The sequence below is a fragment of the Rhopilema esculentum genome, chromosome 16 (genome assembly GCF_057945365.1).
Source record: "Rhopilema esculentum isolate cy_ngs chromosome 16, ASM5794536v1, whole genome shotgun sequence".
NCBI lineage: Eukaryota > Metazoa > Cnidaria > Scyphozoa > Rhizostomeae > Rhizostomatidae > Rhopilema > Rhopilema esculentum.
Window position 1 is genome coordinate 5,529,697 of NC_142830.1, and position 12,617 is coordinate 5,542,313.

The 12,617-nt window shown below is 34.1% G+C and overlaps 1 protein-coding gene across 2 annotated transcripts; it reads right to left on the minus strand.

Moving 5' to 3' along the window:
• Nucleotides 1-861: 861 nt before the first annotated feature.
• Nucleotides 862-10,765, minus strand: LOC135682412 (ankyrin repeat and LEM domain-containing protein 2). 2 transcript variants are annotated; one of them, XM_065197294.2, is made up of 9 exons: nucleotides 9,650-9,787; nucleotides 7,975-8,646; nucleotides 7,223-7,345; nucleotides 6,919-6,985; nucleotides 5,924-6,099; nucleotides 5,189-5,289; nucleotides 4,080-4,709; nucleotides 3,626-3,757; nucleotides 862-2,952 (listed from the first exon to the last, which is right to left on the minus strand). In XM_065197294.2, the coding sequence occupies exons 2-9, from the start codon at nucleotides 8,434-8,436 to the stop codon at nucleotides 2,895-2,897; spliced, it is 1,749 nt and encodes a 582-aa protein (XP_065053366.2). In that variant the 5' UTR covers nucleotides 8,437-8,646; nucleotides 9,650-9,787; the 3' UTR covers nucleotides 862-2,894. The 2 variants fall into 2 exon arrangements, with proteins under 2 accessions (XP_065053366.2, XP_065053365.2); XM_065197293.2 differs by having other exon boundaries at nucleotides 1,129-2,952; nucleotides 9,736-10,765.
• Nucleotides 10,766-12,617: the final 1,852 nt, after the last annotated feature.

Genomic DNA, 12,617 nt, shown 5'->3' on the forward strand with positions numbered 1-12,617 from the left:
TTTTCGCCCGATACACTTCAAAGTATAAACCTCGAATAATGACTGAAAGTAAGCTGAAAGTGTGGATCGAAAGTAACGTGAGAGGAAGAAAGATGCGTTTGATTGGTCAATTTGTTTCTACCAATCCGTGACCGCCTAACCGCCTTGTCCTTCATTTTACTTATTCTCACTTGTTCAGAATTTTGTTGCATAACATTAATTTTAGATTTCACTAGAGAGTAATTACAACTTGTAATTTATGTCAAATTAGTTTTATATTAAAGGGAAGAAAGATAAGTGTGTAGTTGCTAGAGAATTCAAGGCAAATCGTATTTTTGCCCTTAATATTTCAGAAGTTGAAAATTCAACCATTGTAGTGATCGTAAGTTTGCTCATCCATCATTGCATCAAGAAAAGAGAGACTGAATAAGTTAGTCTAGCCAGACAGCCCTTGGAGTAAATCTTTATTTGTAGATTGTAGATTAGTAATTTTTTCTGTTTATTGACTACAATTCTTTTTAAGAACCAATAGATTGAAGTTCAGACTGGCTGTTCTTAACGGCCTCTTCTGCCAACAAAGTGAGGGACACAGCCTTTATTTGGCGACAAGTTTGAAAATTTACCGAAAAAACACCCCTAGATTGCAAAAATCTCTTCGTTTTTGAAAGGAAACAATTGTTAAAAACTACATTTTACAGTAGCTCAGCCTCAGCCTGTTATTAATTTTCTTTTAGTTTTTAACCAGTTTTGAGGTTCATGTTATTATAAATTTGTTCTTATAACAACGCAGATGATACAGAACACGCATAGCGAGAAAATTGCACGATAATCTTTAGAACAAAAATTAATTTTAAGTTACTGGAACTGTTACTGAAATTCAAAAGGAATGCCTACTAAGGTAAACGAGCCTGGACCGCGAGAATTTTTTTTTGCGCTGTATGTTCGATTGAGGCGTTGGTTGGTTGCGAGTTTGAAAGCCTAGATTGCTGCGTAGCTGCGAGTGAGTGCAAGTTTTCCAACTTGGGCTACACGCCTGTTCTGATGCACCGAAGGTTCTCACTGTCATCACCTCTGAATAATTTTGAAAATCTTCTCTACTCAACCCCAGATTTATTATTCAAATCATAAAATACACTTTCCAATTTCTTCCAAGATAAAGTTTTGTGCTTTCTTTTTCCAGTAACCTATGGATCTTTCAAATGGACCCTCTTGAATAATTTGACTAGGAAATTCGCATTTCCCTGTATAATTCAAATGGTCAAGGATTTTTCGAATTCTTTTCTTTGGCTGGGGCAAAACTACAAGAATCAAAATCTGTGCGCTCTCTGTAAGGAAAAAAATTGGTCTTCTGATTGAAAAGTTCGCAACGGTGGCTAAAGAGTTTTTTAGTCTGAAATGTCCGTTTTACATGAAATACACGAACAGCCAGTAAAATATGATATCTGTTACTGTTGGAAAGGATTAAAAAAGCAGATCAGAGAAGGAGATGAGGTGTTCCTCACATTCGGCAATGTATCCAACGTAGTACGCCCACTCTGAGTCATACAGTATGTATATGATCATTCTAAATGAATTTTGCAAAAGGCTTCTTTAATTATGTTTTATAAAGTCATACAATTAGATTTCAAAAATGATCTACTTTTTATAGTAAAGTGTCATTAAACATACTTCAAGATGCCAAGAAAAGTTCATACCAGAAGAAGCAGATATTTTTGCACGGGAATATAAATAAAAGTCACAAAACGTTTTCAAAAACATTTTTAATCGCATTGAAAGAGGCCACACAAAAAGATTTTCGATAACTATTATTATATTGTTTTGCAAACAATCTGCCTTTGTAACACAAGTTCTTCATTTAGATACTCATAATCTACTATAATAGACGCGTAAAGAGCGATTAAATTGGATTTCCAGGAAAGTTAGGTCTCTATTTAAACTTCATGGCTTAAAGCAAACCATTCTTTCGTACATTTGCTGGGAAGACAGTTCACAAAGAAATAACAGCATAGCAAAGGCAAGGTGTTTCAAAATACCAATAACATACAATAATACGCTTATTTACTTTTATGCATAGGAGTAACATGCAACATAGCAAATTACATAAAGGAGCCAAAAACAAATTCTTATTTGAAAATGGCTTTGAAAAAAGCAAACATTAATTAATTGAAAAAAGCGTAGAGTTTTCGATCTATGTTCTGACGTTTTAAACTCTGAAGAGTGTCAGACGAAAAGCTTGAGTTTACTAAATGTTTGCTTTTTTCAAAGCCTTTTTCAAGTTTTGTACCACCAAAAAATTCTTATTTATAAATAAAGAACAGTGTTTGAAAGCAGATATCCAGCAAATCGCGGCCATAAATTAGTGTCACACCAATCAAATAAGCGAGGCTTGATTGACTTTATTCCTCTTTGATAATTATGGATATTTCAGAGGTTTGTAATTGGAAAATAACATTCAACCAACAGAAATGAAATGATAACATGCTATATTTGAATAAGAAGATAAAATTGTAAAACTTTTAGTTCACGACTTATAAAAGTACAGTTTAACTACGTATAAAAGCCATATGAAGAGCATTATTCATGTAAAAAACGCATGGTAACATCGTAAATGATAATTGAAGTTTCTCTAGGCCAAAGGAATTAAACAAGCGTTATAAAAATCTAGAGGATAGGGTCTTATATGGGTTGAGTAAGCAAAAGATAAAATTTCAATGAAGATTAATTAAAAAAAATTCCAAAAAATTTGACGAGAAAGTGTTTAAGAAGATATGCTTTTTCTCTCTAACCATAATAATCAAAAGTTGATGTCTTTGTACTGGGAAACGTGGGATGCCTTTTGTATCTAAATGTTCTCTATTCCGTAATTATACAAAATTTCAGCCTTTTTCGCCAGACTATTAATTAAGTCTAAAACTTTATTGATTTCCTGAAGCCAACCTGGATCGATATCTTGGTGAACAAGGACTGGGCCAACTGAAAATTAAGAACAGAATGATTTATAGAATCAGTGATCATTAGAAACGAGATTTGCTGATAGGGTTCACAGTATACACCTTTTCAACTATTAACGGCGCATCGGAAAAAATATTCTAGCAGACTTTAGTACGCATCGAGAAAGTTTCCCATTAACAAGAGGATAATGGTTCCATAAGATCATTTAATTTCATTGTCAACAAATGTTACCGATTCAGATTGACTGGATAGGCTAGATTTTTTGGGCATACAAGATATATAAAATTTAATACCGAGAGCCTCAAATAGTTAATTCAAAAAATCTTCAAGAAATATTTCCAATATATTATAGTGCTAACCGCTTTAAACCCGATCTATCTTTCATCAAAACTAGTATTTAATGATATATAGAGCAGGATTTGTGAAAATATACTGAGGGCATGTTTGAGCGCGTGGCACGGGCAGGGCAGGACATTTTAATCGTTGGTCTAAAAACTGAGTGAGGTATCTGAATATTTCAGCTTGAAAAAAGTAAATTCTTATCAAAAAAAGTATTTTGTTGATAAACATTATTTTTCATTCTTTAGAAAAAATTTGTGTCATTAAAATCTATCCAGGTGGTATTTATGACTCTGAATGGACCTTAGTTTTATGAAACTAAATAAAAGCTCGTATAACAATAAAAATGAAATACCTGAGCTGCTTATCGTCCGGATACGTCCGGACATTTTCCATCCATTTGTGCAGGTATGGGAAATCTTTATGGTTATATTCAACACCGTCCAGAGCTTGAAACACGTCAAAGTCCAGTTTTGAAGGATATGGGCTGAAACAACATAAACTATGATTTTTAAAACATGGGTAAAAACTATTGGGGTGGGTTGGGAGGGCAACGTGGTCTAGGATGTTTGCACCTGGAGAAAAGATGAGAAAAGACCGCTCAAACAAGATAACTGGAAAATCTATTGCCCTCACCTCATCACTTAAAAAGTAAGGCAGGGAAATTGCAAAGAAATTAATGTTGTAGAGACCTTGCAAAGAAGAACAAACTATTCAATAAAAATCTTAAGCAACTAAAGTTAAAAACCTACGTTTTAGATTTCAAGCAAAAAACTGCAAATCGCAAGTTGAAATTGCAAAAAACTTACCCTGCTATAAAAAAGTTTTTGCAAATTTCACTCTCTTCCATGAAAGAAGATCCTATCTCAGGCTTTTTTGAGCTAACTTCTATGTTAGGTATAATCGAATGCTGATCAGGCGAGTCTGTCAATATTAAAGGTGGAGATAAGCTATCCAAGCTTTGACAAAATTCACCTCTATTTGCACTATAAGTCAGGATCGTAGAACTATCTTTGATGTCAGTGGAGTCCCTATCACTCATCGAAAGATTAGAAATCGAATCTGTAAGTTCATTCACGTTCAAGGAAATTTCAGCTTTTTCTGATATGGGCACTCTGGGCTCTTGAAGCTCAACTTCCATGGAATCTGACAAAAGACTCTCCTTGTTGCCAACTTCCTGGTTAAAGTCATCAAGCAAGCTTCTCGCAAATAAATCATGGTCTGTAGTGCTCTCTAAACTTCGATTCAGCAGTGATCGTTTCCTCAAAGAAGATTCTGATACTGGAATCCTCTTTGGCACTGTATGCCTTTTCAACTGAATGCAATTCTTAAAATAATTTTCAAGTTTCTGGAGACCTGCCGGTGAAGATAAATTAGCAAAGCTTTGCAGAAAAGGCCAATACTCGGTCCAAGCCACGCCATGCTTCTTAGAGAGATCCCTAGCAGATAAAAGAAGGAAAAAATATATAGCACTAATCTATATATGATCAACAGTTGTCCGATGATCTTATTAAACATGAAACTCGGAGTAGCAACGTAGAACTGTCATGTTCTATACACCAAACAGCGTGTACAGCTCTGCCGATGCGACACAGAACACTTTACGACAGACCGGCAAACAGTAATTTTCATTAGCACTGATTTACATACACCAGTTATAAATTGAAAGGACTCCTAGCGGACTTCAGAATATCATAAAAATACAAATCTAATTAAAGGATATTCGTAAAGAAAAACTCTAGTAAGAAAAATTATTTTTTCTTAAAGGAAACACCAGACGATCAATACTCAAAGGAAAACCTGTGCAAAATCCCCAGGAAATAAATCTAAGATTATACATCAAGAATACTTCCAATGACATGGTATTATAGATTCAGTTTGAAAAAAGTGATATTATTAAAACGTGTTTCACGATTACCGCCCAACCCTCTCTTTTCCTTTTTCGAAATCCTTGGCAAAAATGCTCCTGTTAGGCGACTTCCACTCTTTACATTTCCACTCTTCAAAGAACACATTGGCCTAGAAATTATAAGGCCTTTGCTTTAGTTCTGCAAACAACTCAGAAAACAAAAGTGCCACTAACATTCAGATGAATGAAACGACGGCCTTACATGAATTAATTTTGCTTCAATAGTCTTGGCTATTCAAAATCGAAATTCACTTTGGAGAACCCAAATGTGATGGAATCTAAAAAAAGTGGGGTCGAACCAGTATAGTCACACAGTGACAAAAAATAAATGTTAAAGAAGGTAATCAACAGGTACTTAATTGGCTTAAGCAATCTTTAAATCACAATTGGCCAATCAATAAGTGTGTCAGTCGTGTCACGATTATTGGTTGGCTTAAACCACATTACTATATGTCCACTGCCTTCAGCGTTCGGGCCTCTTAAAGTACTATATTGAATGTAAAAATTATTTTGCTTGCTTGTTATTCTACCAAAATATATTTTCTTAAAAACTTAGAAGGCTTATCAGCCATGTTGTATTCTTAGCAAAGTTCGTCAAAATTGTACCTGATCTGATTGAATCACAGTTGCAAAGTTCATTATCTATAGGAAGAGACTTGGCTCAAATATATTATCTCCCTGAATTCATATATGTTGCTTAAAAGACATTGTCACAAACCACTATATTTTAAATAAAGAAAATACCTTATTTTTAGTCATTGGTCCAGCAAATGCGCCAACCTTCATTGTTGAGTCAAGCGGACTGGAGGACGAATTCAGGTTGTGTTTTTTTACAGCTTCCATAGATGAGGATACTGGTGCACAGATAATAGGATCCCTAGTGTCATCTTCTGTTCTCAGTAAAGTGATATAAAATTTTGCTGTAAAAGTGGAAGATGTGTTTAAACAAACCTGAGGTCCATAAAATGAGGCTCATGTTAATAAAGTGAGGAATATAGAAAACGTTAGGCCAAATATAGAAATAATATATCTTAGGATAGTATTATTTATCCAGAAAAGTTTGAGCTGTTGCTGTTTAGAATATTTTTAGATAGGTCAAAAAAATTAATTTTAATCTGTCTTCCTAAAATACACTTTGGTGTCATCTTCATTTTATGTATCATTGATGTACCTGTAAAATGGTTAAAACTTTGTTCAAAACGTTTTGAATGTTAACATGGAGTTATGTGCTATTGCTTCTTTGTTTATGCATTTGATCTGCATTAGGTTGTGATTAATATATATTGTATGTAGTGTTGTATTAATGTATGTCATATAAATTTTAAAATATGAAACTGAAACTGAATAACTTGTGCAATTACAGGTGGAAAGATTTAAATACTACTGGAAGACTACATAAACTCTTCAAAGAGAAGCTACAAATGATTTTATCATCATGGATGATAAGTGAAAATCACACTCTTACAAAGAGTGGGAAGATAGTCATAATGATCTGTTCCTGGATCTTATGTGATGTGTGCCTGGATTTTATGCGATCTGTTCCTAGATTTTATGTGATCTGTTCCTAATGCTAGATTAAGTGCTATAAACATTTGGATTTGAACAAATTATAGAGGGTGAAATATGGTAATATGGTCTTGTACATGAATGCAGCTTATTCTTGATGAAATACGGTAATTACAACTTGTTCATCCCCAACCTGTTCAGCTATGATTTTTGTTGATCAGGAAAAGACATACTTGATAAAAGATCCTCTATTTCCTTCTTTTTCTGGCTTTCATTTCCAGAGCAACGTGAACAAATAACCTAGTACAAAGATTTAGCAAAGGGGTTAGGAACATGATTGATTGTGATTTTGTTCAAAGATCAAAGGAAATATTTAGAAAGCTTTCAAAGGCAGGAACAAAACACAGACAAAAAATATGGAAATGCCTTGATATAGCTATACATATTGTCAAACAAAAAGTGTACAAACAAGACATGTCTAGTTGTAAATAAATTTAACAAAAATGATATAACCCTTAGCTGAAATGTCAGACACACCTGGTCTGGTGCTTCTTCAAATCTATTCTTCTTGTATCTATCCACACAAGGTAGAGAAACAATATACCTGACAATGTCAGCATATCCAAACCTACATGCCATATGTAAGGGTGTATCTCCAGCCTGAAAACAGTTTTGAAGATCAAATACTAACAAATATAAACTTTGTAAACTAATGTAAATGTAAATTTTTAAATTTAAATTTGGCAATATCAGTGACAAATTGAAGAGCTCCCAATCAAAACAATGTTTACAAAATTAATGCTTTGTTATGCTACTTTATCACAAAAATTTAACACTATGCAATAGCTCATCCAAACACTACATACCATAAATCCTCACCTTGGGGCTTATCTATTTTTGTTCCAAGTACAGATTATTGTAACAAGCTAAATGATATATGATAATGGTTAAGGTGATAATTGCAAAAAAGCATCTAAATAACTTTCATACATGTTACAAATCAAGGTATGCTCCATTTGGAAGGACTTGCATCAATTTAATCTCACATTTACAAACATTTCCAAATTATATTTTCATTACAGTTTCTCCTAACAGATTTTTTGTTAATTCTCAGATTGTTAATTCAAACCAAACATAACAGACACCTCTATACAATAACTTACTATTTTTATGGCTCAATAATACAAATATAAATCTTGAAAAATAAATAAAAAGGGAAACACTTAAGTGGTTTTGCTTTAAAACTGATCTTGTTAAAATTACTTCTAACTTTGTTCAACATTACTTACCCCTTTGTCGGATGTGTTGAGATAATAGTCGACCATTCTTTCACATTTAGCATCCAGTGCTTCTAGGCTTGTTTCATTTGGAAATAGTTTTTTCCATAATTCAGGGTCCTGCACATTCTGCAAAATGAGCTTAAACATCTCTAACTGATTGGCCTTAGCAGCTACATGTAATGCATTGTAGCGGCAGCCTTCCTGTAGAATAACAGGGACTTCAATTGTGGAAACAAGATATGTTGGGTTCTCATCAATAAAACTCTGCACTTGTTCTAATTTTCCACATTCAACTGCATTTCTGAATACCACCAGCTCTTGAGGTTTTGGGCTCTTGTATTCAATTTTTGATTCACCTGGTTTGACATCTCCATTGAGTTTAGAAAACTCTAAATTATCACACTTTGTAAAATTGACTGCTGCTTCTTTGCAACTGAACTTGCGAAGACGGGCTTGTCTTAAACCTTTCATTGCAGAAGAAGCATCCTTAAGAGATGTAAATACTAAGTCTTTATGAGTGGTTTCCTTGTCTTTAGGAGTACATACAGCATAATAAACAACATCAATGTCGTTTTCACTTTCTTCTTTGCTTGACTGTGGTGATACACTATGTGACAAAGGACTCTTTACTTCTTTAAAACTGATATTCTGATCTTCAGGTGGGGTTGGGTTTTCAGCTGGCTATAAAATATGTCAGATAAAAAATTTTGTTTTCTGGTCATCTATTTGAAAAAGGAATCTATTCTTACACAAGGATATAGAGATCTTTTTCTGTTCAAAATTAAGACATGATCACCAACATCATAAATTGCTGATTTCATGTTCTTTCATGCAATCATGTTACTCATAAGAATGTTTAACAAGACATTATTGCCTTCTTTATCAGCTGGCACTTCTAGCATAAGCTTTTACAAACTATTACAAACCATTCCAGTTTTAAAGCTACCATATTAGATCATCTACACTTACGTTCAAAAAGTATTGTGACACCCTTCGAAACTTTTTATGCAACAAATTTGGTATGAATCCTTACCAGACATCGTGTTGTCATGTAAAAAGAAGCTAAATAATGGAACATAAGCAAACACATGGCTATAAAAGTCATGAAAAATACAAATTTTCCAGTGTTATATAAAGAAAATGCTCTCTCAAAGCAAAAATTAATCATCGACGATGAGTACAATGGCTTCTCCTTTAATGTTACACAATTTTAAAAGTAGCTTGAATATATGCAATAATTTAATAAAATTGTAGCATTTTTGTCGATGAAGATAACTTTTTTTGAAGCTTAAAAGTTTGATTTTATAATTTCTTTTACAATTTTTTTTGTTATGCAAACGTGAAATTGAAAAGTTGTATGTGTTTGGACATCTCTAAGATTTTTGGAAGGTCATGTGACTTTGCCATTGTTAGGCCATCAACCCTTCTGCATATTTTGCTGTTATAATCAGGAAAATCGAAAAAATCCTGTGTTTTCTTGGTTATGCTTCATAAGTTGAAGCATTTTGTTAACTTGTTATTTCATTTTGGGGAAACTTAGGCCTAGATTATTTGTAGAAAGACTGCCCAAATCTGAAAAAGCTTCCGTTGCAAAACCGAATCCAACGGAACGCCATAATTCGTTTATCGAATTCGTCCCAATACTTTTTGAACGTAAGTGTATATGCATTCATACTCAGTTCACCTATTTATACTCTGATATTAGATCAGCTATAAATATTTCACTACACTATTTTCTGCGGCTCCGGACCACCACTGATGATAATTTACCTCGTTCTTTGAAAAATGTTTGCGAAGTCGCTTTTCAAATAGTTTTCTTGTTGCTTTTGTAATTGCACCACCCTTGAAACCACACTCCTTTAGTTTGGCACACAGCTCAGCGTCTGATAAACTGCTGATTTCGTCCATAATGCACTTGCTTCTTTGGTAACTACGTTTTTCTTTTCTTCATATTAAAATTCCCTCCAAATCGAACGCAACGAATCAAGCTTTTGAATTTGCTGAGGTGAATTGTAGAAGTCGTATTGTTGTTGCTGTGGCTGTTGTTGTATGTTGTCGTTGTACGTTTTCACACTGGTCAGTGACGTTTTCACTGCTCTTAACCATCAGTGCCAACCATAGAGATTATCCTATCTTTATGTTCCTAACGCTATGGATTTAAGTATTATTCCTTGAAATAATAATTTGCTCAAAGATAAACGTTTCTTTTATGTGACTTTTCGTTGTTTCTGCATGAAAGAGACTGACACAACCACGATGCTGTGTATCCTTGCAATGAAACATCAGCCGGTCATGATGGCCAATCCTTATGGGGGTGGAAAAATTGTGGAAACGATATCTACTAAGATACTAACGGCAGATACTATCATTTGGGAAAATTGTGGTAATCTAATGAAATAAAGGTAGAGACACAAGGTGATTAGCATGATTTATATAGAGCTGCTGACAAAAATAATGGAAATAATCTCTTAAAAATTCAACTTTGGTTCTTATATGGGGAAATTAGCAAATATTTCAGTCACTTGGGAGTTTGTGGCTGTGGAGGTACTCAAAAAGGGTTTTAAAATCAATGGAACCCCTTCCCTTCTTGGCTGTCATCAAAGACAGTAGTTATTGCTTGTTTTGCGTCCCTGGATTAAAAGTCAATCAACTGATCCTAACTTTGACCTTCTCTTCACTAACACATTTGATTAAACAACGGAAGCAAGCAAATTGTATGTCAAATACGAGGCATCATGTTAGAAAAAATCATGTAAGCTTTTATTTACTCAGTTTTTGCTGCATAAATTTTCACTTCCCATTAGCCTCAATATTCAATTTCTCCCTTCCCTATTGAGTTGTCTTCACTAACATACACTAGGTGAGCAAAAGTATTGCAAATTGCACCATTTTGACGACATCGCTGGGAACTCAAACATGCCATTCAAAACTCAAACCACTTTTATGAAGCCATTAAGCGTTATTCCATGATTAAAACTCAATCAAACAAAACTTAAAACCATTGGCAACAATTTCTATTTTAATTTTGAGAAAAATATCTTTTTGAAATATCCAAAAAGTAAACTTTTGATTGGACAGTCTCGAAGCTTTGAAATCCTTGTAAAACTTGTTAAAGTCAATTTAGAACTGTTGCAGCAGGTTACTTTTGAACGCCACATGATAAGTTTGAATAAACTTTGGCAAGATCACATTTAGATATTTGTGATCCCAGATCATTATTGGCCTTGAATTTAGCGAAAAGTGACACTTTTACAGCCGTTTTTTAATGAGGGTTTTTTGGACACTGGCAGGTCACTGTTTACGACTGTTTATTGCAGAAATGTTGGTATTTTCATTCAACGAGGAGATTAAATACTGTTTTGGACATATTGCTCTAATAATTTTTTTTATAAGAACCAGTAAATTTAAGTTCAGGCTGATTGTTCTTAATTTTTTCGAAAATCTGAGGCTGGATTGTTCTTAATTTGTTCTTAAATTAAGAGAGTGTAAGCAGTGTTATTGCTAGCCTTTTGCTCTAAGGAGGTGTTCAGGCCTCATTTGCAAACAAAGTGAGTGAGACAGCCTTAATTTGCTGACAAATTTGAATATCCACCGAAAAAGCACCCACACATCGCTAAAAATCCTCGATTTTGGGAAAAAACATTGTTCAAAATTGCATTTTGCAGTAGCTCAGCCTCAGCTTGTTCTTAATTTGTTCTTAACTTTTGACCAGTTTTGAGGCTCGTGTTCTTATAAAATTGTTCTTATAAAAAAAAGAGTGTATTTGTTCGTTAAACATCATCGCAATTGGCTGGAAGAGATGGAGTTAAAGGCTACTGACATGTTTTATTGATTGTATTCTGTTGCAACATGTTACAAAATGGTATCCAAAATTAGGCCTTTTGCAGTACGAAAAACGTGCGACCAAAACTTTAGAGAAATACTTTAATAAGAGCAGACCTGCCAACTCTTACGGTTTTGCCGTGTGTCTCACGGTTTTGGCCTCAATCTCACGTTCACACGAATTTTTGTTCATTTTACACGGTTTTTCAAAAACACATTTTCAATTTACCAATGCAGCGATTTTCAAGATGTTTAGATTTTATTCAGCTTTTCCCCTGCAAATTTTATGCATGATTTTATGTACAATTTCCCTCTTCTGTGTTATCGTTCTTGAATCACATCACAGCGCTGCTGACATCGCTGGTTGGCTTAGAATAACTCCCTCGGCCCCATGTCCCGCTTCTAGCTCCTATGTTTGCATGCAAACGAAAACCACTGATTCCAAGAATCAGTGGTTCCCTGTTATAAATGGCAACCAGAAGAAGAAGTTTTGAAGAATGCGAAAAAAGCAACTTTGAACTATAACAGAAAATGTGTTTGAAACTGTTTAAGTTATAGTATACAGGATACAGTTTTACAGTAACAGCAATGAGTGTATGGGTAAATCTTGCTATTTTTGGTGAAAGAGTTCGCGACGCAAAATCTTCAGGTTTTTAGCAAAATCTCCAGGTTTTAATAAAGAAAAATTTCCAATATCCAGGTTTTTAAGCTTGGGAGGTTGGCAGGTCTGTAAGAGTCAGAAAAATAAAAAGTTTTGGGAAACCAAGCGAAAAGAAAGTATCTCAAAGTTCGAATTAATGAAATCTTGCAAGTTTGTGCAAAGAAAAACC

Excerpts from the sequence above, each read along its gene's own strand:
- LOC135682412 (XM_065197293.2), bottom strand. The coding sequence starts at position 9,873 with ATGGACGAAATCAGCAGTTTATCAGACGCTGAGCTGTGTGCCAAACTA. Across the intron at positions 7,346-7,974 it reads TCAACACATCCGACAAAGGG|GCTGGAGATACACCCTTACA; the intron begins GTAAGTAATGTT and ends AACTGTTTTCAG. Across the intron at positions 6,100-6,918 it reads AATAGAGGATCTTTTATCAA|CAAAATTTTATATCACTTTA; the intron begins GTATGTCTTTTC and ends CCACTTTTACAG.